General features: G+C 39.2%; 1 protein-coding gene across 10 annotated transcripts in view; it reads right to left on the reverse strand.

Annotated features, from left to right (window-relative positions):
- nr2c1 (nuclear receptor subfamily 2, group C, member 1) overlaps positions 1-27,099 on the reverse strand; it is a 126,945-nt gene that overhangs the window by 24,862 nt on the left and 74,984 nt on the right. For 4 of the 10 annotated variants that reach the window (XM_087999714.1, XM_087999712.1, XM_043713320.2 and 1 more), the window contains 10 exons: positions 20,429-20,531; positions 19,104-19,220; positions 15,070-15,204; positions 14,507-14,734; positions 13,932-14,016; positions 10,046-10,225; positions 9,810-9,957; positions 8,886-8,979; positions 8,613-8,797; positions 7,406-7,580 (listed from right to left, as the gene is read on the reverse strand). In XM_087999714.1, coding sequence (XP_087855840.1) covers positions 7,406-7,580; positions 8,613-8,797; positions 8,886-8,979; positions 9,810-9,957; positions 10,046-10,225; positions 13,932-14,016; positions 14,507-14,734; positions 15,070-15,204; positions 19,104-19,214 — 1,341 coding nt within the window. In that variant the 5' untranslated portion in view covers positions 19,215-19,220; positions 20,429-20,531. The remainder of the gene's footprint in view (positions 1-7,405; positions 7,581-8,612; positions 8,798-8,885; positions 8,980-9,809; positions 9,958-10,045; positions 10,226-13,931; positions 14,017-14,506; positions 14,735-15,069; positions 15,205-19,103; positions 19,221-20,428; positions 20,532-27,099) is intronic. The other 6 variants (XM_087999716.1, XM_087999717.1, XM_087999715.1 and 3 more) reach the window with 4 other exon arrangements.

The following is a 27,099-nucleotide window of genomic DNA, read 5'->3' on the forward strand; positions in this document are numbered from 1 at the left end:
ACTTTCATGTATTTGTAAAAACCTTTTGGATTCTCCTTAACTGTACTTGCCAAAGCTACCTCATGTCCCGTTTTTACCCTTCTGATTTCCCTCTTAAGTATAGTCCTACTACCTTTATATTCTTCTAAGGATTCACTCGATCTATCCTGTCTACACCTTACATATGCTTCCTTCTTTTTCTTAACCAAACCCTCAATTTCTTTAGTCATCCAGCATTCTCTACACCTACCAGCCTTTCCTTTCACCCTGACAGGAATATACTGTCGCTGGACTCTCATCTCATTTCTGAAGGCTTCCCTTCCAGCCGTCCCTTTACCTGCGAACATCTGCCCCCAGCCAGCTTTTGAAAGTCCTTGCCTCATATTGACAAAATTGGGCTTTCTCTAATTGAGAACTTCAACTTTTAGATCTGGTCAATCTTTTTCCATCGCTATTTTAAATCAAATAGAATTATGGTCGCTGGCCCCAAAGTGTTCCTCCATTGACCTCAATAACCTGCCCTGCCTTATTTCCCAAGACTAGGTCAAGTTTGGCACCTTCTCTAGTAGGTACATCCACATACTGAATCGGAACATTTTCTTGCACACAAAACTTAAATTCCTCTCTATCTAAACCCTTAACACTATGGCAGTCCCAGTCTATGTTTGGAAAGTTAAAATCCCCTACCATAATCACCCTATTATTCTTACAGATAACTGAGATCTCCTTACAAATTTGTTTCTCAGTTTCCCTCTGACCATTAGGGGGTCTATAATACAATCCCAATGAGGTGATCATCCCCTTCTTATTTCATAGTTCCACCCAAATAGCTTCCCTAGTTGTATTTTTGGGAATATCTTCCCTCAGCACAGCTGTAATGCTATTCCTCATCAAAAATGCCATTCCCCCTCCTCTCTCGCCTCTCTTTCTGTCCTTCCTGTAGCATTTGCATCCTGGAACATTAAGCTGCCAGACCGGTCCATCCCTGAGCCTTGTTTCTGTAATTGCTATGATATCCCAGTCCCATGTTCCTAACCATGCCCTGAGTTCTATTGTGGGCGGCACAGTGGCACAGTGGTTAGCACTGCTGCCTCACAGCGCCAGAGACCCAGGTTCAATTCCCGCCTCAGGCGGCTGACTGTGTGGAGTTTGCACATTCTCCCCGTGTCTGCGTGGGTTTCCTCCAGGTGCTCCGGTTTCCTCCCACAGTCCAAAGATGTGCAGGTGAGGTGAATTGGCCATGCTAAATTGTCCGTAGTGTTAGGTAAGGGGTAAATGTAGGGGTATAGGTGGTTTGCGCTTCGGCGGGTCGGTGTGGACTTGTTGGGCCGAAGGGCCTGTTTCCATACTGTAAAGTAATCTAATCGAAAAGTAATCTAATCTAACTCATCTGCCTTCCCGGTTAGGCCCCTTGCATTGAAATAAATGCAGTTTAATTTATCAGTTCTATCTTGTTCTCTGCTTTGTCTCTGCCTGCCCTGACTGTTGGACTCGCTTCTTTTCTCAACTGTACCAGTCTCAGATTGATCTCTTTCCTCACTAGTTCCCTGGGTCCCACCCACCACCTTACTAGTTTAAATCCTCCCAAGCAGCTCTAGCAAATCTCCCTGCCAGTATATTAATCCTCTTCCAATTCGGGTGCAATCCATCCTTCTTGTACAGATCACTTCTACCCCAGAAGAGTATCCAATGATCCAAAAATGTGAATCCTTCTCCCATACACCAGCTCCTCAGCCATGCATTCATCTGCTCTATCCTCCTGTTCCTACTCTCACTAGCTCGTAGCACCGTGAGTAATCCAGATATTACTACTCTCAAGGACCTCCTTTTTCAATTCCTGCCTAACTCTCTGTATTCTCCGTTCAAAATTCCATCCTTTTCTCTTCCTATGTCATTGGTTCCAATGTGTACAATGACCTCCTGCTGGGCCCTCTCTCCCTTGAGAACATTCTGCACCCTCTCTGAGACATCCTCGATCCTAGCACCATGGAGGCAACACACCATTCTGATTTTTCATTGCTGGCCACAGAAATGTCTGTCTGTGCCTCGGAATAGAGAATCCCCTAACACAATCGATCTCTTGGAACCCGACGTATCCCTCATTGCGTTACAGCCAGTCTCAATACCAGAAACCTGGCTGTGCATGCTACATTCCCCTGAGAATCCACCACCCTCTTATATTTTCCAAAACAGCATACTTGTTTGAAATGGGGATAGCCACTGAAGGCTCCTGCACTAACTGCCTACCTCTCTCACCTTTCCTGGAGTTAACTCATCTCTGTGACTGTATCTGCGACTTTTCTCCCTTTCTATAACTGCCATCTATCACCCTTGCTCTCGTAAATTCCTCATTGCTTCTAAGTGTCACTCTAACCATTCCATATGATTTGACAGGATTTGCAACCATTGACGTTTATTGCAGATATAATCCTCAGTAATATATAAACTCAAAGTAATTATTTAGTTCCTTATCCTTTTTCTTGCTTCCCACTACTATCTCTCCAGCGTCATTTTCCAGTGGCCCAATGTACACTTTTGCCTTTTATATATCTAAAGAAACCCTTTAGTCTTCCTGTCTCATGTGCCTAATCTGTCCAAATCCTTCTGCAACCTTCACTGCCCCTTCAAAACTACCTGTCTCTCTACCTATCTTTGTATCATCTGCAAACTTAGCCAGAATGCCCTGAATTCCTTCATCCAGGTCATTAATGTATAAAGTAAAAAGGTGTGGTTCCAACATTGAGCCTTGCGGAACACCATTTGTCACCAGCTGCCACCCTTTAGATTGCAGGTCAATCATCTCAGCCCAGTCTTCCTTTATATTACTGGCCAGTTTATCCTCATATTTAATCTTCTCCATCCTTACTTTTTTTTGTTGCCCTCTGTTGGTCTTTGTAAGCTTCCCAATCCTCTGATTTCCCACTGCCCTTTGCCACATTATATGCTTTGTCTTTTGCTTTTATGCTATCCTGACTTCCCTCGTCAGCTATGGTTGCCTCATCCTTCCTGTACTGTACCTCCTTTTTCCTAGGGATTAATTTTTGCTGTGTCTCCTGAATTACTCCCAGAAACTCCTGCTATTGCTGTTCCATTATATTTCCTGCTAGTCTCCTCTCCCAGTCAATTCTGCCCATCTCTTCCCTCATGCCACTGTAGTTGCCTTTATTCAGCTGTAGTACCATTACCTCTGAAACCATCTTCTCCTTCTCAAATTTACAGACTAAATTCAATCATATTATGATCATTGCCTCCTTAGGGTTCCTTAACCTTAAGCTCCATTATTACGTCTGCCTCATTGTTCAACACTAAATCCAGTATTGCCTGTTCCCTAGTGAGTTCCACCACAAGCTTCTCCAAAATGCCATTCATAGACGTTCCGCAAATTGCTTTTCTTGCGATCTACTACCAACCTGATTTTCCTTAAATCTCTGAACATATTAACTCCCTGGATGGCTAGAGTTTCTCTAGTCGAAAATGGTCATTGCCTGACTCATGAGTCGTGCAAATTTTACTTGTCAGTTATCACCCCAAGCCTAGATGTTGCCCAGGTTTTGCTAAATATGGACATAGGCTGCAAATGGCACCGAACATTGTGCAGTCATGAGCAAACATCTCCATTTCTGACCTTATGACAGAGCGAATGTGTTGAAGGTTTAACCAGGTGAAGATAGTTAGGTTTAGGACACTACTCTGTGGAATTTTATACAGTGATGCCCTAGGCTGAGATGACTGACCCGCAAAAACCACAAAGCTACAACTCCATCCAATGGAGAGTCATTCCCCATCATTCCCAGTCACTTCAATTTTATTTTTGATACCACTGTTACAAGGCCATGCTTTTGATCAAAAATGCCTATTTATCAGCTGAACCCCGGCAAATTTTAGAAGACTGAGGAACAGAAGCTCACAGACTAAACATAGCAGTTTCTAAGTTGCATGAATATTTGCATAACGTCACCCTAAAAAATTCCAAGGCCTTTAACAATATTGTCAGGCTATCTAAAAGAATCCATCAGAAACAATTACCTTGTAGGAATGGGTGTGGTCCCATCTCATGATCAATTGAGAAATTATTCAGACTGTTTGTAGAACAGGCCATTAGATGTAATCGCTTTAGATAATGGATTCTGATGAAGAAATAAACTCTTCCAGCCATTATCTAAACAATTCTAAACCTTAAAACTTAAATAATCTTGCTATGATCATGGGTCACGTCACCTAACCTCATGTTTAAAAAAACCGTTTACCTCCAGGCCAGAGAACAAGAGATGTTAAAGATGATAGCCCCTGAGAAGACACTCTTTCTTTCTCTATCTCCATTCATCCTGTTATTTACATGCTCTACCTTGCAGACAGTATTAAAAAACTGAACCCAGCAGCTGCTAACTTCAGGAGACCAACTGAAAATCGCCCGGAAACAAGTTGAAATTGAACCATTGCAGAATCTGAAAAGAAACTTGAGGCCAATCCAAGACTATCAAAGGTATCAATCTACTAAACCCAGAGACAATAGATTTTTGTGGACTTTTAAAATGATGTAATGTAACCTTCCACTTTGTAAGTTACTTGCATGCATGCACCTCAGTGTGTATGCCAGTGCACATGCATGGCTAAGACACAGAGAGCTTCACAGCTATTTTTATTTAGATCTAGATGAACAATAAAAACATTTAATAAAAAATGTTTTCTCTTGTCTTTGAGAAGATTTATAAGAAAACATATCTGTCTCTCTTTTACAGTCACAGTACTCAAATACTTACTCAGTTTCTAAGTATGCACTTTATTTAAAAGAACAACCTCTTGTGGTTAAACCTGTAAGAAGAGTGGTGAGTCATTCTCCCACGTGCTACCTGGCCATACTACCACTTTCATTCAAATGCTATCTGATGTCAATGACAGTCATTTTCATCTCCTCTCTCAAATTTAGCTCTTTTTATGTCAATGAGCTCAGGAGTAAAGAGGTTCAGAACCCAAAGTGAAACCCAAGCTAAGCATTGTCGAGCAGGTCATTTCTGTTTAAGTACTGCTTGACAACACTATCAACAACATCTTACGTCACTTCACGGATTTCTCAGAGTAGTCTGATGAAGCAGTAATTGGGTGGATTGGATATATTCTGCTTTTTGTGGACAAGATACACCCAAGCAGTTTTCCAAATTGTCAGACAGATATCAGGGTTGTAGTTGCAGACAACAGCCTGCCTAGGAGCACTAGTCTTCATGAGTGTCTTGCTATTGAATGGAGTGAAGTGAATTGGCTGAAGATTGGTGTCTGTGATGCCGGGGGATTTCAAGAGGAGGATAACAAAATGGAAAACTAATAATAGTTATCATTAGAAGCAAAACCTTTAATATTGTTCAACAAAAGGCATGTACCAAGTATAGTTTTTACTCCAACTCACTACATAACATCTGAGCAATTTGAAAAGTGTTCTACTTCAGAACTGAAACTGCCTAATTGAAGTAGCCTAATAAATTGAAAATGAAAGATTAGATTGGAATAGGTCAAGTCAAGAGTTCAAGCAAAGAAACTGAAGACAGCAAAATATGAAGTGGGAACGTGAAGAGGCACAAAACGATTGAATAATATAGTTAACATATTATCCCCTATGAGAACATAAAGGAAAACAAATGATTATGCAATTCGTAATTCAGTAACATGCAGAAAAAACATTTTAAAATTTTACACATTAAATATACAACCAAATCTAGAAACTGTGTTCTCAATACCCAAAAAGAATGTGATATATAGACTTTCAGCTAATTAATTCAATTAAATTTTTAAGTATTAGTTGTGGCTCAGTGGTAGCACCCGTGATTCATGGTGGATATTAGCCACATTGGAGACCCCAGCTTCTAAATAAAGCTGATATTTCAAAGAAATAAATAAATGGTGCTGCACTGTCACAGATGCTACTTGTTTCATGTAATGTTCCACTGTGGATGTAGCTACTTTCTTGGGTGAATGTAAAAATTTGCCATGGTTTTATTTTAATCTGAGCAAGAAGATTGCTTAGTGCCCTGATCAACGTTTACTCATCAATGAAAATGGGTTGTTGGTTAATTGCTTGGGATCTTGCCATGCGACAACACATCAAAAGTGGCGATCATGCTTACTAATGCTGTCATGGACAGATGCAGCTACAGTGGGCAAATTGATGAGGAATGAGATCAAGTACATTATTCCTTCACCACCTACTGCACATCCAGTCTAGCAGCAATGGCCTTTAGGATTCCCACAGCTCAGTCAGCAGTGGTACTGCCGAGCCACTCTTGGCAGTGGATTGAAATCTCCCATCCAGAGTACATTCTGTGTCCTTGCACGTATTGTTCAACATGGAAGAGTATTGATTCAGCAGGTGAGAGAGGACGCTACATGGTAATCAAAAGGAAATTTCCTTGTCTCTCTATGACCTGATGCCATGAGGCCTTGACATGTCATGAAATCTGGACTCAATATTGAGGACTCTCAAAATAAAACAAAGAACTGCGGATGCTGGAGATCTGAAACAAACAAAAACAGAAATTACTTGAGAAATTCAGCAGATTGGATAGCATCTATGGATAGTCGCTGAGTTTCTCCAGCAATTCCTGTTTTTGTTTGTTAAAAGACCCCTAGGGCAGCTCCCTCCCAATTGTACATTGCATCACCACCTGTGCTGAGCTTGTCCTACCGGTGGCTCAGGATGTACCCAAGGATGATGATGGTGGTGACTGGGATGTTATGTGTAAGGTGTGATTTTGTGAGTATTACTATTTCAGGCTATTGCTTGACTATTCTGAGAGAGAGAGGTCAATAAGACTGTGTTTGTTATTGTTGTTTCTGGGTCTTAATGCCACGTGGTCTGTCCAGTTTCATTCCTTTTTCAAGATGCTCTAGCAGTTGATAAAATTAAATGGAAATTAAAGACAGTGAACAGCAAACCACACTGTTGAGAGTCGGGAGTCACATGAAGGCCAGACTATTAAAGATGGCAGTTGCCTCCCCTGAAGGACATTAGTGAACCATGTGTTCTTACAACAATAGACAATGGTTTCAGCATCATCATTAGACTCTTTAATTCCAGATTATTCAATTCAAATTCCACAATCTGCTATGGTGGGATTACAGCCCTCGTCAGAAATACCCTTGTCTCTGAATTACATTATCACTAGGCTATCACATCCCTCAAATGGCTCGAAAAGGCTTTGGGCATCCTAAAGTCAGGAAAATGCAAATGCACTTTCGTTCAAGTCATTGATGCTAGCTTTTGGATTAAACTCTGTTCTCGTGGGTGAGAAAGAGAGATCCAGTGGCACCACACAGATGAGTAGCAGCAGGCAAGTAGAACACACTGCAACACATCCATTATAAATTTGTAAAACATTAGTGAAATTTAACATCCCATGTCAGAATAACTTCAGTATGGAACACAAGACAACCATACCTTGAAGGCGACATGCACATCACTGAGAAGAGGACCCTCTATCTCGACAACAGGAAGAGACTGCTCTCCGCTAATTAGCTGGATGTTGGCACCAGAAGTATCCATGCATTCTGCCGAGTTCTGAACAGCCTGTCCCTCTGCAGGGTTTAGTGCTTTTGCTAGTGTATCAAATGCCCTGAAATACCAACAGTCAGGAAACACAGGCACGTTTTACTAAAGTAACGTTCCTGGTCGTACATCTGCTTTAGTGATATCATGAAGCTGATAATATAGTATGATGAAGACCACAAATAAATCAACTGATTGAAAAGTCTGCCAGATACCCATAATTAACATTTGTGACCACAAAGTCTGTAATTCACCAGAATAATTTTAAAATAATGATGAGATCTTTGGTGTGCATTTTAAGGATACATCTGGACTTTGTCTTGCTAATTCCAAGGTAAATATAACATTCACTTTCTTGAAAAAATTAAGTACGGGTACTACCCTATCTTTTGTTTGTAATTGTAGGGAGGTGAGCTTTGCAAGATGCGTTTGCAAACAACAGATAGTCTATTGCAGAATAATCTCTGAACGAATTACCAAAACCATGTGAGTTACTCAGACAAACTGTGAAAAACAAATGGTAATTACAGATAGCAAAACTGTATATGCAATTTCAAAAGGTTGTATGACTCCCAAAGTGTGAGTTTGACACCTGCAAGTTCCTTTCTTAGCCACTAATCATCCAGACTTGGAAGTATATTCGTTATGCGCTCAGTGTCACTGGGTCAAAATCCTGGAATGCCCCATTTAACAGTTTTAAAGATATTTAAATCAACCTGTTCAGAGATGCTATGACACACCTCTGGAGCAGGGACAATTTGAACCTGAGCCTCTTGGTTCGGAGATAGGACAGTACCACTGCACTGTAAGAACACTTTCGACAATTTCAGATCATAACTACTGCCGTTAGACAGCAGCCGTTAGAAATTATTCTGCTGACAGCACTCAAATCTCTAGCCTTAACTTTTTTTTTTCACTGATTCATTACCATCTCCTTTTGCCTTGGGTCATCGCCCTTTTGCCACTTAATCTTGTCTGTCTTCCATCCTATTACAGACTTCTTTTCTGCTTTGTTTTTCTCTTTGCTCGCCACTTCTAAGCATACTGCTTTTATTGTAATAGTTCTAATATTTGTTATGACTTATCAGATTATAATTACCTTGTAATATCGCTGGCAGACTGATCATCTTGTTGCATTTCTGATAAAGAAGTATCTCCATTACTTAAGGCATCAATCCCCGATAAATCAGCACTACTTTGGGACAGATCCTTGGATTTGCTTAAGTTTGCAAGTGATGTTACTACATTTGCAAGAGTGCTTAAATCACCTTGACAGGTTTCGGCCTGAAAAGAAAAGGACAGGTCACAAAGGTTTTGTACTCTAAATGAAGAGCTTAAAGGATATCAGGAAATTTAGACTCAGTTAGATTACCTTGCTCTCAGCTGCGAGTAGCATAGCACTTTCTGTCTTCAGCAGTGGCTGTTGTATGTTTACCAGCATTCCAGGCTCCAGCAGACCTGCAGGCCTTTTAGAAATAAAAATGCAAGTAATTTGTATGTACACAACCACCATGACACATTTCACTCCTTCTGCAGCCAATCGATTAAATTCCTACACAAGCACATCAACTCCACTTGACCATTAAGGGAGCTCTCTTATGTCACTAGTGACAGATAAAGAACCACAAGGGAGAACTGGAAGAGCATACAGTACCTCCACCCAAACACCTGGTTAGCTGTCTATTCTGAATATGTTACATATGTAAAATAATGCAGAAATGAAAATAGACAATGTGAAAATACTCAGCAGATCAGGCAGCATTTATGGAAAGAAAACCGGACAACATTTCAGGTCAGTAAGCTTTCATTAGGTTTATTGCCTGACCTATTGAGTATTTTCAGCATTTTACATTGTTATTACCTCTGAATAAATTGGCTAGTTTCTTTCGAGTAATCCCATGAGTTTCTATCTTCCAATAATGTGAATAAGAATATTAAAATGATACACTTCAAAACTGGATGTTATACTAATCGACTGCATTTAATTTATTGTTTGTACATCAAGTAGGGAGAAAATCAACAGCAGCAACGAGATTCTGGGCCAGGAACCTGTTGCATCGAATGCTTCATCACAAATGTCTGCCCCAAAGAGGAGCTACCAATCAAACCATCTTTATTACAGCAAACAGCATTCTAACCTCATGGAATACCATTTTAATTTTTGTTTTCAAAATCTAAACCCTTTCTCCACACCAATTCTGGACCTTCCAGTGTCTGACACTGTTGGCTGCTATTATAATTGATTTTCAAAATTTAACACTGTTCCTTCTATAAACGTGGATAGATTATCTAGTACCTTGCACTTTCTTTGTCTGTTACAAAGGTAGGTGTTGCAGCTAAAGGACTCCGTAAATCCTTCCTGATATAAATCTTCTCAGTTGAGGCTGCACAGTTTGCAGACTTCTCTCGTGAAACTTCAATTGGTTTCCGTTCACACTGAACAGCTATTGAAAAGCAGACAGCATCACAACAGTTAATACTCTTAATTTGTAAATGGTCTCAAATCATTTGGAGGTTCAGCCATTCACTTACAGTCCTGCTTCATCCCTAGTGCTAGGCACCTCTGCAGCCGGCAGTACTGGCAGCGATTTCGATGATGTTTGTTAATAACACAGTCTTTCGATCCTCTGCAGACATACACCAAGTTTTTCCTTATGCTTCTTTTGAAGAAGCCTTTACAGCCTTCACAGCTCACTGCTCCATAATGGCGCCCTATAAAAGCATGGAGAGGAAAGAACAAAAGACTAGCACCCAGGTATCAAACTTATAAGCAAGATTACAGCAAATAACGAAAATGATTACTAGTTTATTAGCAAGTGCTAAACACTTGCAATTTTCCAGTAAAAAAATGCTACAGCATTTAACAGGAAAAGAAATGTAGAGACACACATGATCATTGCACATGTTAATGGCCTGAGCCAGTTCCAGGTTTGTGTAGATTTAAATTCACACAGAACTTCAATGCTCCATGCATAAGGTGTCCATGAAATGACAGAATTTAGCATTTCTCTTGACTCTAAAGTTTCGACTGAGAGAGAATAAGGTTTGTGAAAGCCATAGAACTTCTAAATATGTGCTATCTTTATACTGAGCTGCTTGAATGGTAAGTACACAATCAGTACAAGAGAGTACCATCAACAGTCTGTAACTAAACTGAAAATCATTACAGCCAAAAATAAACAGCTTATTTCTTCAATTATTACCCTACATCTCTCCCACTAATTTTTTGGAACCTTCCATTTTATTTCTACTTTTTAACCACTTTCCTCTTGTACTTCCTCCAATTAAATATTGGGAAGAATATTCCCCACTCCAAACTTTGTTCCCTAACTACTGAATACATCCCTCTTCCTAGCAACAATTGAGGGTTAGGTTAATCTGTTTCCAACTTTGATGTCACATTTAGTCCAGACATAAGCTTCCATCTTCATTGCCACATCCTCATGAAGATCAGGTACTTTCATCTCTGCAATATCGCTCATCTTCACTGAGTCATAGCACATCAGCAATGAAACTTTCATCAGTGTTATTGATTCCTCTAGACTCTCACTCCAGTCTGGTCTCAAATATTTTATTATTTATAAATTTAAGGTCATCCAAAATGTTTCTGCCAGTTTCATAAATAATACCAACTCCTGTTCTCCTATCCTCCCAGTGCTTACTGACCTACACTGGCTCCTGGTCAAACAACATGTTGAATTCAAAATTCCGATCTTTTTTAAACCTCTCGTCAGGGTCTTGTCCATCACTATCTCGAATTCCATCCAGCTCTCCAACTTTGAGTTATCTGCACTTGAGAGACTTCTGGTTTCTTGAACATTCCCAACTATTATTTGGGGCAGCATGGTGGCTCAGTGGTTAGCACTGCACCAGGGACCCAGGTTTGATTCCAGTCTCGGGTCACTGTGTGGAGTTTTCACACTCTCCCTGTGTCTGCGCAGGTTTCCTGCGGGTGCTCTGGTTTCCTCCCACAATCCAAAGATGTGCAGGTCAGGTGAATTGGCTATGCTAGGTGATTAGATGCATTAGTCAGAGGGAAATGGGTCTGGGTGGGTTACTCTTTGGAGGGTCAGTGTGGATTTGTTAGGCTGAAGGGTCTGTTTCCACACTGTAGGGAATCTAATCTAATCATTATTTATCTCACATTGGTAATAGTTCCTTTCAGTTGTGTAAATAGCAATTTTGGAATTCCCTTCTTGTCTCTGTCCCTCTGAGACATTTTTATTCACTCAGGAGATGTGGGTTTTGTTGATTAGGCCAGTATTTTATTGTCCTTTTCTAAATGCTTGAGCAAGTAGTGGTGAGCTGCCTTTTTTATTGCTGCAGTCTATTTGATGTACATACACCCAAAATTCTGATGGGGAGGTAGTTCCAGGATTTTGACCCAGCAACAAAAGACAAAAAATATATTTCCAAGTCAGGATGCCGAATGCCTTGGAGAGGAATTTGCAATTGGTGATGTTCCCATTTAACTACTGTCCTTTTCCTTTTTGAACATAGTCCAGTCCATCACGCAAATCAGCCTTTCATCCAATTACTTCATTTATACCCCCCGCTGCCTCAGGATAGTGACCAACATAATCAGACCACACCCATCCTGTTAGATTCTCATTCACCCTCTTCCATCAGGCAGAAGATATAAAGTTTGCATACATGTACAAATAGATTCAAGACAGCTTATTCCCTTCTGTTATTACACTTCTGAATAGACCTCTCAATTTTAAATTTAATATTGATCTTACTGACTGCGCCTCTGCAGCAGTAACATTGTATTCCTCACTCTGTTCTACTACCCTAATGCGCTTTGTATGGTATGATCTGCCTATACTGCATGCAAAACAAAGCTTTCACTGTACTTAGGTACATATGACAATAATAAATCAAATCTGGATGGTAGTAGTTGTGGGTTTGGATAGTGATTTTGAGAATAGTCTTGGAGAATCTCAACACTGCAGCTTGCATATGGTACATACTGCTGCTACTGTTTACTTGTGGTGAAGGGAGTGAATGTTTGTGGTTGTAGTGTCAATTGAGTGGGTTGCATATTATGTGAATTGTATGATGTCAAGCTTCTCAGATGTTGTTGGAATTCCACTGATCCAGGCAAGTGGGGAGGCAAGAGAGGAGTTACTAGATTACTTACAAAGTAGAAACAGGCCCTTCGGCCCAACAAGTCCACACCGACCCACCGAATAACACCCATCCAGACCCATTCCCCTACATTTACCCCTGCACCTAACACTACGGGCAATTTAGCATGGCCAATTCACCTAACCTGCACATTTTTGGACTGTGGGAGGAAACCGGAGCACCCGGAGGAAACCCACGCAGACATGGGGAGAATGTGCAAACTCCACACAGTCAGTCGCTTGAGGTGGGAATTGAACCCGGGTCTATGGCGCTGTGAGGCAGCAGTGCTAACCCCTGTGCCACCGTGCCACTCACCGCTGATCTGCTTTCGTAGCTAGTGTTTTTATGGCTGGTCCGATTCAGTTTCTAGTCCATAATAATCCCCAGAATGTAAATAGTGGGGATTCAGTGATGGCAATGACATTGAATGTCAAGGATCGACACAGAGATTCTCTCTTCCTGGAGATGGTCATTGCTTTGAGTGGCATGGATGTTACTTAGTACTTGCCAGCCCAAGCCTGGGTGCTCTTCAGGCCTTGTTGAATTTGACCATGGACTGCTCCAGTATCATAAGACATGAGTGGTGCTAAACATTGTGCAATTATTTGCAATAATCCCCACTTTTGACCTCATGATGAATGGAAGGTGAGAAGGTTTCAAAACCTGTTTGGCCAAAGACTTTGCTTCTCAGATCTATTTTTTTTGTGTGTGAGGCTTGGTGTCATACTGCATTTTATAATGCTCCCAAGGGCATTAAATTACCTTAAAAGCACTACATAAAGATAATTTATTTTCTACACATGCTTAAATGTTGCTTATGCTATCTTGACTCTTTCAGGGAGACTAGGAGAGTAAAATCCTAGAACCATATAGCAAACTGTCCACCAACTAATCTTTAATCCGAAATCTTTTCAAAAGGGCCATTATTTCATTCTACATATTACTAGCTGTCAGCCTGTCAATGAATTTTATGGGACCAATGATATAGGAGAAAGAAGGACCAAACAGAGCCTCAGAGCAAATAATATTTTACTGACAGGGAATAGGCAGACAATAGTATTCTAACTTTTTCAAACAAGTACAGAAAAACACAAGAATGACCAAATCAAGGAGCTAGGCAGATCCACAACACCTCACCTCTATCTACCTCAATGTATTAAATTGATTGAAGTGATTAAAACAACTGCATAGACACAAAACAAGTTAGAAGTATTATTTTTATGTAATCAAAATTCTCTGCAAACTAATTGTATTTGAATATTTGTCAGAGATTGAAGTGTTCTCTTACCTGAAGCCCTGTCCCCACAAACTACACAAAACTCCAGTGGCGGTTTGACTGCACTTTGCTCTCCTGAAGCAGTATCTGTTACAATCTACAAACACAAAAATACATAGTCACTTTTTTCACCTCTATTTTAATTCAATAAAGTATCAAGGATTAGAATATATGGGGGCGTTCTCTGGCTTTTCTGCCAGAATATTAACAGATATTGTGGAAGGTTTGGCCAAACTTAAATGGGATCAGAAAAATGGTGGAAATTTTAGTAGATCGGCATATTTGAATATGACTGGCGTTGCTTGCTGCCAAGTGGCAGAACTATTAGTGGTTCAGGAACATACTGAATTCTGGAGATGGCTTTGCCACGGCTCTTTAACTGTGGTAGGAAGGCAATCCACCACCACGTTTTCAAGGCAACTTGGAATGGACATAAGTTGAGCTTGGCAAAGGCACTCATCCAAGAGCAAGCAAAACAGAATACCAAGAAAAGTTGAGAAATTATGAATACAATGGGGCAAATACATTATTTCAATTCAATTGCAGTTTTCAAATTATAAAGGTTACCACTTTTATATTCACTGCACCTGTATATGCTGTGCTGATCCATCAGGTGATGTAAAAATGAGTTGGTTGAGACCTGCAGAGTCAGGTGTGGCCAGGATTACTTTTCCTTGTCCTGAATCAGGTCTGGCTAAAATCACTTTGTTTGATGGTGTGCCGTCTGAATTTGTTAAGATGAACTGTTTGCTCGCACCATGATCCATCGATGTGACGATTTGAATCTTCTGGCCAGTCTGCTGATCAGTTACGATCTACAAATAAAAATGTATTGTTTAGTGCCTGACGCTTGTCAAACGATAGATGAGGAAAAACCAAATTTAATGCGGTCATATTTTAGGTCTGCAGCAATTAATGGTCAATGAGACAGACAATTTATTTAGTTAAAAAGTACTGGCAGCACAATGCAAGGAGGTACAACGCCACACAGACCAGTAACTACCTACATGAGGGGGGAAGCCAGACTTCTTCATCTGCTGACATATCCTTTGCAAAGGCTGAAAATAGTATATGGATGGAGTTGGTTTTAACGCTCAAGTACATGCAACTGTTAGGCTACTTTCACCACATTTAGTAAGAGAAAATCTACCTGAATGCGCTGAGCTACTGTGACACCAGGGTCTGCAGGAACAATCTGAATCCTCTGTGGGGTACTGGTCATTATTGGTCGTCCTATTACAGTTCCTGGAGCTACAGTAGATAATGTCCCTTGTGAGTGGGAGACCTGTGAGGAAGTTGCCAGGAAATATACAATAATAAAAATAAAAAAAAGGCACATCTAACTTCAATTTTTTTTTAAAAAGAAAAACATCCCTGTCCATTGCAATTAAAATTAACTTTAAAATGATTTTTAAGACGTATGGCACCCCCACCACATTTTCTTTTATTAATTTCCCGCTGGTGCCTCATTATCACAGTTCCCTGCTCAACTGGGAGATTGAGAAAGCCAGAATTTCAATTGGCTCCACTATTGTAATTATTGCTTATAATAACATGGAAGAAGATCTGGAGCCAGGCTGAATGGAGTTCCACTTCCTGGCTAAAACTGGGAAAATGGAGTGAAAACCAAATTGAAATTGGTGAAAACTATGAATACTACATTTATCAAAATAATTTTACTAACTTGGCAAAAGTGAAGTAGTATATCACCAAAGAAATTCCTTTTTCATTTTAGTTAGCACATGTAAAACAAGGGACTCCTCCCTTGAATGACAAAAGGCTTTGACATAACTCTTGCTTCCATCCCTAGGAGATAACTGAATGGTTTGTCAACCCTGGCTGTTCCAGAAATTTACAGCAATGTCCAAAGAAGTTTATAATTTCAACTAGTTATTTATTGATTTTGTAAGATGTGTCTTCTGATGTGACACTGATCCTCCAAAATGCCCTGCTGGTATCCAAAATTTTCATCGCTCTCAGCAATTTATAAAATTGAGCCACTGATCACCCCGGTTGTCAATGAAATAAAAAAGCGTGCTTCTGCCAGCCTCTACAAATTAGACACTTTGATTACCACTACACCATGTTGCCCTCAGAAATACATCAATGTCCTTTTCATTGTATGGTGCCTGAAAGTGCACACAATAACATGACTCAATTTGTCTGATAATAACATGATTCAACTAACATGGTATACATGTATGAATATGAATGTCCCCAACGCATGACTAACGTTGCTTTTGACAATTTTGCAAATATTTGCTAACTTCTGTGTTCAGCCAATAATCCCATTAAAGGTTCTACTTTTCTAGTAGGTGTTTTTTCATAAGGTACACAGTTCACTTCTACCATTCCAATGTCTCTTTACCACATTAAAACTACCTGCATTACCTCAACCTTTTTGAACATTGTTCAATTTTCTTTCATGTCTTCATCTTCATTACCTAATGTGATTCCTAATATTCCAACAACCTCCCCAATATTTATCACCTAGCCAAATTACTTGATGCATATGACATTACATGGCAGCATTACATTGGAAGAGTTTGCTCTTTGTGGAATGGCACTATAAATATAGTTAAGCAGATTTGCTCATTTTTGAGTTTCTGAATTATTTCAGAAACTGCTTATTATTTCACCAAACATACTCAAGAGAAGAAGTCTTCACAAAATTATTTGCAGTGTGATTCTAAAATGGCGATGCAAGTCCCTTGCAGGGTTTTTCGTATCAAACAAGATCAACTTCAAACAGATGCTGGTTACTATTGCAAGAACGATTCCAGTTTTCACATCATCTGCTTTCCATCCCAACTACTTTCAATAAATAAATTTGAGTGTATTGACTAACCTTGAAGGTCTTCTGAAAAGTAACATGCAAATTTCACCAAATCCCTTGTGTGAATAAGAGCTTGCATTTGTAACAGCACTATTAGTACAGTGAAACATTTCCAAGCACCTCATTTCAAACAAAACTTCGTGGCAAACCCAAACAGAGAACAGAAAGGGAAAATTGGAATTAACAAATTGAGGATCCTAAGGATGGAGGGTACAGTCAAAACATTAGAACTAGTTCTTTCAGGTCTTTTTTGCCCCTTAATATTGCAACCTCAAAACTCTCAACATAGTAGTTAATTTATATTGCATTATACTTATATATCTTTACACAGATATGGTCATACTAATGATTTCTTAGCTAGGCCGCCTGTTGAGTGTAATGAATAAAACTAAATCAATATTATAAATCTCACTGAAATATGCAAACAGCCTAAGTATTACAACTGTATGTTAGAGGGGTGATTTAACATTGCAAAACAAGCTTAATTCCAAACAGGAAAAACAAAACGGAAATGAACATGACAATCACTTCTAGAGCAAATAGACAGAGTGTACCAATATGCCTCAAGCTCATATTTATTAAAAGCTGGCTCTGCCACTAAAAGCACCAAAGGATATTGTCCTCAAGCTTATAAAGCCTTACTTCTTTAGTGGGTGCTCAAACAGGAACGAACACATAAGACACTCACAAGCTCCAGTTTATGGTAAGCTATTTTGTGCCTTTTCAGAAGCAACATTTTTGATGCTGAAGTGTGCCAAAAGCAACTATGTTCACAATGTAATTCATGAAAACTGTTTCAAAGGAAACCCAGGTAGAAGAAGCTTTCCTTTAGCAACTGTTGTTATTTTCTTCAAATTTGTACAGCAAAAATCCTTGTGCAGAGGAGTACTGTTCAGAGTAGAATTCAAATACAGGTCTGAACATAAAAGACCAAACCAAATTGTTTCTGGATAAAGCAAAACTTTAGAGGAGTTAGATTATATATTTTTTAAAAAAAGAGTAAAATTGTTTCAGACATAAAGAAAAACATCATGGATTACTGGATTCCTTTATTGTTTTTTCAAAGGGTATGGATGTCTCAGTTATTGCCCACCTCTAATTGCCCTTGAGAAAGTAATGGTGAATGGACTTCTTGATCTGTTACAGGTAGGGTAGATGCATTAGGAAGGAAATTCCAGGATTTTGTCCCAGCGACAGTGAAGGATATAATTCCAAGACAGGATGGCGTGGGATTTGGAGGAACTTATTATTGTTTAAAACAATTAGAAATTGTATTTTAAATTGTTGTTTCCCACAAACCAAGAATGCAAAATGCACCCACTTTCACAATGAGAAGTTTGTATAGAAGTTACTGCACTTATAAGTGGTATGCGTGTATTTCAGAGTTCCAAAAAAGCAAGTTGACTGCACAGATAGAGTTTTTTTTCATTCTGGTGTTTTCTTGTTCAGTTGCAGATCAGAATGAGGCATGCATTTATCTTTTCACATTCAAAGCTCAGAGTCACAATTTACTCAATGGTCTTGTTCTTTCAGCAGAGTTCCATCAAAAGAAAAATACATGGTGAGATTTTAAGTTTCGATCGCCATTGATTTGGCTCCTAAAATTTTCCCAAGCATAAAATTGTGCGGGAAAACACATTGCAATAAAACTAAATATTTTTCAACTGAAGGATCCTAAATGAAATAAAATGCAAATTGAAGTCATAGAATCATAGAGATGTACAGCACGGAAACAGACCCTTCGGTCCAACTCGTCCATACCGACCAGATATCCCAACCCAATCTAGTCCCACCTGCCAGCTCCCGGCCCATAATCCCTCTAAACCCTTGCTATTCATATACCCAATGCCTCTTAAAAGTTGCAATTGTACTTGCCTCCACTGCCTTCTCTGGCAACCCATTCCACACATGCACCACCCTCTGCGTGAAAAAGTTGCCCCTTAGGTCTCTTTTATATCTTTCCCCTCTCACCCTAAACCTATGCGCTCTAGTTCTGGATTCCCCCACTCCAAGAAAAAGACCTTGTCTATTTATCCTATCCATGCCCCTCATGATTTTATAAACCCCTACAGGGTCACCCCATCAGCCTCCGATGCTCCAGGGAAGACATCTCCAGCCTATTCAACCTCTTCCTTTAGCTCAAATCCTCCAACCCTGGCAACATCCTTGTAAATCGTTTCAAGTTTCACAACATCCTTTTGATAGGAAGTGTTTAAAAAAAAAAACAAAAGCCTTTCAAATTTAATCTGATTGATAAGATTCACAATACAGTTGCAACTACTGTCTATGTAACAGACTTTATGCATTTATAATCACTTTCAGTAGTAGCTGGAACAAATAGACTATACCTGTTGTTCAGCTAGTTGCTGAACTAAATCATCAGTAATTGTGATGAGCTTTACTTGAGCCTGTTCAGTCAAGGAGACTGGTGGACTTCCAGCCATAGACACTTGATGCATATGAACCTGTAGTGGACGCAAAGCAACTGTTTAGAAACAAAGTGACAGGAGGAGACCATTTCGTCTCTCAAGCCTGTTCTGCCATTCAAGTAGATTGCGTCCGACCTATAGCTCAACTCCATTTATTTGTCTTAGGTGCATAGTTTTTCATATTTTTAATTAACAAAATTTCAGTCTTGAAAATGTCTATTGTCACAGCATCATCACTTTTTAAGGCAAGAGAATTCCAGATTTTCAGTACGCTTTAAATAGAAAAAGTGCTTCCTACGTTTTTCTCCTGAATGGCTCAGTTGTAATTTTTAGATTGCATCCTGCTATTTTCCCCCAAACTAGGGATACAGTCATCAAAAAACGTTCAAAATCAAAACAATTCAGTGCAGTCCAGTACCATTATTAGATGGTGGCCTGACTCCCAATCAAATGGTCGAGTCCCATACTTATTTTCTCAGTACACTCACACCAGCTTGTAGTGGAAACATTAGGAGTATGGGGAGGGAGGAGAATGAAAGCATGGATGACACAGTGTCAACCTGCAGCAAGTGCATCATCTTTCATAATCTGATGGTGAAGCAGTTGTCAAGCAGCTTGTAGTTGAAATCACACAACTGAGAGTAAACGGCTTGTTGGAAGCAACTTCTCTATGTGCACAGAGGTGCAATAATACATGGAGTTTAGCCAGTAGTAGAACTTTTCTACTCAGAAGCCTCTCAGTTGACATCCAGAGTTGAAAAAGATGAACAATTTCTTGTGAAATAGTTTGTTAATGCTATAACAGACTGGCAGAAGCAAGTGGCGTGACTTCTTGCAGAGAGGGACTGAAACTGATGAGAACACTCAAACGCTGCTTGACAAGTACATGACACAGGTCCCAGTTTTCAAGTAAATCCAGCTCCTGTCCCCATATTACGTGAGGACCAAACCAGAGGCAGACAATGCATTTGCAGATTTTTGACTGTGCAGAAATAAATGCAAAAATGCATGGGCTTGCAGAAAAAGCCACCATGCAATATTCATCACTCTACTGCTCTGAAAGCCAATGGAATAAAACAAAGCTGTCTCTATTTTGCAAAGGAGTCTGAACTGTAAAATAAATGTAATGAAATGCATGTCTGCATGTGTTACACTGATTTAAGCTATAAGAGCCACATCAGTATATGCAGAAAGTGTAAACTCAAATGACCTAAGACCACTTTCAAAGTGACAGAAAAGTTTACCTTCTACTTGTCCTCACAATGCTCTCAGCTTTTAGAGGTAAAAAATACTACTGTATTCAAAAGCGATAATGATGACCCAATTACTTGCTGCTTTTCAGCATGCCTAAAGAGTGAAAGAAAAATTACTTTTAAAACAAGGAGGGGTAATATTATTACATCAGTAACAAATTAATTAAAACGCTTAATTGAATTTAAATTACTTTTGAGTAATACATCCTTACACAGGTTTTGTCTAATTGGAACAGTTTATAACTAACATGCTTTCTTCCTCTGTTTGATTCTTTGCTTTTATGTTTTGTGTTTACAGGAACATATTTTCCTCCCATACTCATGAGTTGAGGTCTATGCTTGTCATCAAGCTCACACGCTTAACCAGCAGAGAATTCCACTAAGTAGAAGAAAGTTTATCATAACTTATTAAACGCCCCAACTGTCACAACTATAATGCAAGCGTTGGGAAGAAAGCGGGGCCTGATCATTCAAATATTTCAACAATCGATGCAAGAGAAAGGTATAACAGGGTTACACTATTGAGTTAAAGTATCTGGGACAAGCAAATGCAATAAGATACATGACCTTCCTTTCCAACATCCTTCATGACTGAGTACATAAAATGCTCTATCAAAGCTCTACAGCCTGTCCAATTAAAACATGAATTAGGATGCTGTGGAAGACAAAGTATTTTATCCTGCTGGTTTTAAAAAAATGGTAATTAAAACACTAATATAGAGGTAATGAATGCTGAGTAGGTAGGCATGTAGGTGCCCATGCTCGTGGGACAGGGGAGAAGAGGAGAATTCTATGGTTTTTGAGGGTGGTTCAAAAGACAATTCAAATGTATTACAGTCTTGTCTCTGTTATTTTCCTTCTCATCTCAAAGAAATGAGAAGGATGTTTGTATAATAATCTGGACAGGAGGCAGATTGGAGCTGCTCAGGTGTTTCAGAGCCATTCACACAGAATTAATCACAATTAATACAAATTAATCTCTGTTGAAAACTGGGTGCATATCTTGTGTTGAAGTATCAAATGGCTGGTATCTTCACATACTCCTTCGCTTCATTATCCTTGCAATCAATAAAGGATTACCAAGGGATTTTCCCATTTCACCTGGAGAAAAGTTTGTATAAAATAAGGTGCTCCAAAAGCTCTCTTACAAAGTACGTACAGGAGTTGCTGTTCATGACAAATCAGCTATTTATGACAAATCAACAAATCTAGTGGCATGGTAAGGTTGAGAATCATATCTAAAAGTTGCTGTTGATCATTTAGAATCCTCCATCTTAGCCTAATTACCAGAGATACCCATTGCCTGAACCTGAAGCATAGATCTAACATTGTAAGAAATAGTAAAAGAACGAAGTCATTTGGCCCTTCAAACCAGCTCCACCTTTCTAAAAGATTATCTGATCCGGCTGTTGCCTTCGCCCCACTTTCTTTTCTCCTTCCCATAAACCCAAATCAGCAGATTCTTGTGAATTTAAAAAAATCTGTCCAACCCTGCATTTAATTTATTCAATGACCCAACCACTGTGCTTTCTGTGGTCCAGAATTCCAAAGACTAATGACCTTGAAATTTTTCATGTTTGTCTTAAAGGCTTTAAACTGTGGCCACTTGCTCGAGATACTTCTGCAAGAGGAAACACCCTTTAAGCAATAAAATCATCTGCAAGAAACTTCTATTTCCTGCACACAAATTAATAATGATCCAACAATATTAATTTTCACCCATTTTCTTTGTTCCTTACTGACCTATTCAGGAGGCACAGAGAAGTAAATTCAGCTCTGGTGTGGTACAACAGTCAGCTAGAGACCCAGCAATGGATGTTTATCCAGTGATTGGTGAAAAAGTGCATGCATTATATTTTGGGGGAAGGAGATCAGGTTTGGTTGAGTATACCTTTCTGCTAAATAGCTTGCTGTCACTTACTGACACAGATGACCACAAAAATAGAAGTCACAACACATAACATGCCATTTTGTTGCTTATCCTCCACTTATACAAATAACCATATTTACATTTTTATAACTAGTTTCCACATCTCTTAACTTTCATCCATCTATCCAATACAACCTTAAATGTTGACAGACTTTCTGTCTCAATAACTCACCATGAAAGTAAACATATATTGAATGAATACCTCTCAAATAGCTCCTTTCAACAAAGCTGAATAAATCTTACACTTGTGCCCATGCTAACACATTTTCCAGTGAAAGCAAGACTTCACAATTTCCGTATTAATTGCTGATGTTGCCCTACCAAATAAAAGTACAAAGTTTAAAGTCTAATTTAATAGCATCTTGGACATGACTAATTTAATTTTTGGCAGTTACAATGCATTAAACATAGAATTGCTGCCAAAAGAGCATTAATTATTAAATTGTCTGCAGCTTCAGGGGTTCCAAGATTTGGAGTCAAACACTTATCTAATCTTCATCCAGTTGAGGTAAAACCAAGGACCAGTTTGCCTAGTTTAGGTGAAGGTTTTCCACAGCACCAATTATAATAGGCATTGGGCTCATAGAACTTTGCGGCCTTTCATGTTTATATTGGCTTTTTAACAAGTTATCCAATTAATTTACTGCTGTTTTTCCATAACACTGCAAATTTCTCAAGCATTTATCAAATTCCCAAAGGAAATTGTAGCAGATTGGCAACACTTTAAAAAATTCATGGATATGAAGCACATTTGGAATGATCCAAAAGAAATGACTTAAGCTATTTATAAATGCAATCTTCTTTACCCACTTAACACTCAATTGTGAGAGTTGGCTTTATTGCTGTAAAAAAAAATCAATGATGTAAGTGCTTAACCCTCTATCCTAAGGTGCAGTGACAGGTAGCACCCCAACATAAAAGCTGGCTCCCAACTGGCTGAAACCAAATCCAAACCCTTTCTTTGCCCAGCCAAAAGAATTCAGAAGTTCAAGTAGTGGTGCAGTCATATTGGAAACGAGGTTAGCCTTTGGTGAAATTTTTAAGCATAGTGGTACCATCACAGAAAGTTCCTTTAACAAAAAACCTCAACAGCCAGATCATTTGAGGCAATTCATCAACAGCATCACCAGAGTTAAACTTAAAGGAAATATGTACTTAATAAAAATGTGATTTTTAACATTAAAATCTCAAGCAACAGCACATTATCTTGATTATGCAGTCAAAGACAAGCTGGAAGCTATGATTTCAAACCTAACTAGATGCTATTACATACTTCTTGAGGAAGTGAGACTTGAACCTGGGCTTCCTGACTCAGAGGTAGGGGCACTACTACTCTGCCAAAAGAGCTCATGTCAGCTACAAAAATTCCTCAACTTAATTACTCATGTTATGAGAGACTCTTCACCTCAAACAATTTAGTGCTGGCTTTGAGTAAGCTTCATGTTGTATGAAAGATCAATAATGCCTCCACGTCCAGTATAACGGACTGCTCGCTTGTCGTCAAATTCAGCTCAAAGAATATCTAATCAGATTCCAAGTTTTTTCAACCTCAGTAGTCAACATTTTCCTTGAGATACATACTGAACACCTGATAATAGGAGTGATTAGTGTTTAATTTCTTAGAATTGAAATATCTGGCCATTTTGCAGCCCATTCTTAGAGATACAGTGCACATTGCTCCCTTAGCACGTCAATGCATTTGCATGTCAAGAAAATGCAGCAACAAGATCTCCAATCTCCTGTCCACCATCCAAACCATGATGAATCTTCAGCATTCAAATTTTTTTTAAAAATCATGAATCAGCCCCCAAAACCTCTTGATGCTTTAAAAAAAAAGTCAGCATTCTCTAATGACAAAATAGTTTGTGCTTATGCTCTACTGTGGTGAAATATTCAGAAACCAGATCACATTCAGGTCTGCATCCCTGAAGGAAACAGGTTGCCTGGCTTATTTTCCTTTCAGGAAATCTAATTCTAAGGGATAGGATCAAAAAAACTTGAAGTTAGTTAAACTTGAACTGACTCCTTAGTGGCTACATACTTTTTCTTTCAAGTATTTCAATCAGGTAGGTGACAAAAATTTCAGTCAGCAAAGACAGTGATAGGAATAAATCACGTGCGCCAAAATGATGCAAGAATGTTGTAGGTCGTCCGGCTAAAATGTGCGTTTCATCACTACGAATTACCTATAATGTGATTGTCGAATTGTGGACATTATTTGGATAACGTGAACTTTCTACTGAATGGGAACAGCAATTTTCTATTTGCTATTTTCTACAACACGATTTTCTATAGCGCAAGGTTGCAGAGGAACACATCTGTAGTGTTATAGCAGAATAACCTGTACACAATTGGGAAGATGATATATTTAGGATACAATAAAACAGGTCCATAATCTGAGGGCAAGTGCTAAGGCAGTACATGATAAAAAGGCACTTGGGATCCTGAGTGTCATTAAAAGATTGTGCATGGATGCAAAACGTTCCTCAAAACACTAAAGCTGTTAGACTTCAAGGTTTGTTTTCAGGCTGCATTTACCACTGTCTCTTATTGCTGGATAGGGAATTCTTGATTTTAATCCAGCCCAGATTATACAGCCAAATCTATTTGGTGCTGGTGTGGAGAAAAAGAAGGATGTGTCCCTGAAGGACCCTGAACATAAGAATCAGAGTTATTAAAATCAAAGCACTGCTGGACTAATAGTCAACATCCAGGCTTGGGGTGATAAGTGGCAAGAAATATTTGTGCCTGGTATTTGTGCAGCAATTTCTCCTTGATGGTCAACAGCAACATCGATGAATGCCTCGCTATCAAAATCCTTTACCACGGAGCAGAAATTGCACTGGACTAATCATATAAATATTGTGGTTAACAAAGTAATTTAGCGGGGTGCTCATGGCTTCCTCATGATATCATTGGGCAATTAATGTAGAATCATCCCTCTGGAGACATGGGCTTGAGTCCACCATGGAAGATGTTGAAATTTGAATTCAAAAATCTGTAATTAAAAACTGCTCTAATGGTGACCCTGTAAATATCGCTGATTGTCATAAAAACCTCTCTGCTTCAATAATGTCCCTTTTCTGCCAGCCTCATTTGAGCTGTCCTACATGTGATTCCAGATCCACAGCAATGTGGTTGACTTTTAGCTGCCCCCTGAACAAATAAGCATGGCCAATAAATGCTGACCCGGCCAGTGATGCCCACATCCACACAAAAAAAAAACAAAATTCTGTGGTGAGCAACTCATCTCCTGCTTCCCCAGTGCCTGTTCACAACCTACAAGCCATAAGTGTAAAAACAATGTATTCTTATTTTTCTCTGTAATTTTAATTATGAATTGAAATGAGAAAAAAACTGCCTTATAGTCAAGGATTGTTAGATGTTGACTGCATGTTTTAAAAGCAGTAATCTGAAACTCAGTGTGGGTACTATTTACACAGCTGCTGGTTCACCATACAAAACTGGACAGAACTTAAGAGTTGTGAGGAGAATGGAAGGAAGGTTCAAGGTGATTTAGACAAGTTGAGCAAATGTACTGTATTTGCCACGTGTTTGTCCAATGTGGCTAAATATGAAGTTATATGCTGTGAAAAGCAGAAAGGAAGACCATTATTTCAAAAGGTGACATATTGGGAAATATGGATGTTCAAAGCAATCTGGTATCTTTGTACATTAGTCAATGAAAATAGACAGATACAGAAAGCAATTAAAAAGGCAAATGGCATACTGTCATTCATTGTAAGAGGATCTGAGTTCAGAAGTAGTGATGTCTTACTGCAGTTATAGAGACTGAGGGAGACCACACCAAGACTCCTGAATGCAATTTTTGTTTGCCCACCTAAGAAAAGACTTACTTACCATGGAGGGAGCACTGGAGGTTCACTAGGCTGATACCATGGAAGGCATGAGGACTGACTGGTTCGACTGAGCCTGTATTCCTAAGAGTTTAGAAAGATAAGAGGGGACCTGATTGAAATATATAAAATTCTACCAGGCTTGAACAGATTAGATGCAGGGAGAATTTTGTTTTCTGCTTGGATAGTGTAGAATTAGGGGACACAATCTTAGGATATGGGATAGACCAGTTAGGACTGAGATGGAGAACAATTTATTCACGTGAAATAGTGCACCTGTAGAATTATCCATCACGTAGAAAGTTTCAGAGCACAAGAATATATTCAAGATATAGATAGATAGAGTTTTAGATTTTAAAGGTATCAAGGGACATGGAGAGAAAGCAGGAGTATGGAGCATGGCATTGAAATAGGGGATTGACCATGATCACGTTCAACGGTGGAGCAATCTCGAAAGGTCGTAAGAGTAGTAACAGAAGATGAAGATGAGCTGAAGAAAATGGTGTGTACAAATGGCAATTCAACTGACTACAAGTAACTGATTGATAACTGATCACAAATCCATAGACCAAGGCTTTCTGACTGGTTTTTAGGTAGTTGAACAGCTTGAGGCTGCAAATAAAGATAGAGAGAAGCAATCTGATATCTGCAAGGTCAGGAGCTCCCTCTGTTCTCTGCAATAAAACCCACTTAAAGCCTGAAGAAAACTGGCTCATTTTTACTTTCAGCAATTTCTCTAAGCTGTGACTTTTAACTAGCAAGTCTGAGATGTGTTGTAACTGTGGACCAGCTACCCTATGACCCCCTGCAAACCAGTGAAACTATCTGTAGGAGGAAGATCGAGAAGCAGCATTCCCATTAGCACATTGGCAAAT

The sequence above is a fragment of the Chiloscyllium plagiosum genome, unplaced genomic scaffold (assembly GCF_037043375.1).
Source record: "Chiloscyllium plagiosum isolate Xiang-an unplaced genomic scaffold, Cpla_swu_hap1 HiC_scaffold_23, whole genome shotgun sequence".
Lineage (NCBI taxonomy): Eukaryota > Metazoa > Chordata > Chondrichthyes > Orectolobiformes > Hemiscylliidae > Chiloscyllium > Chiloscyllium plagiosum.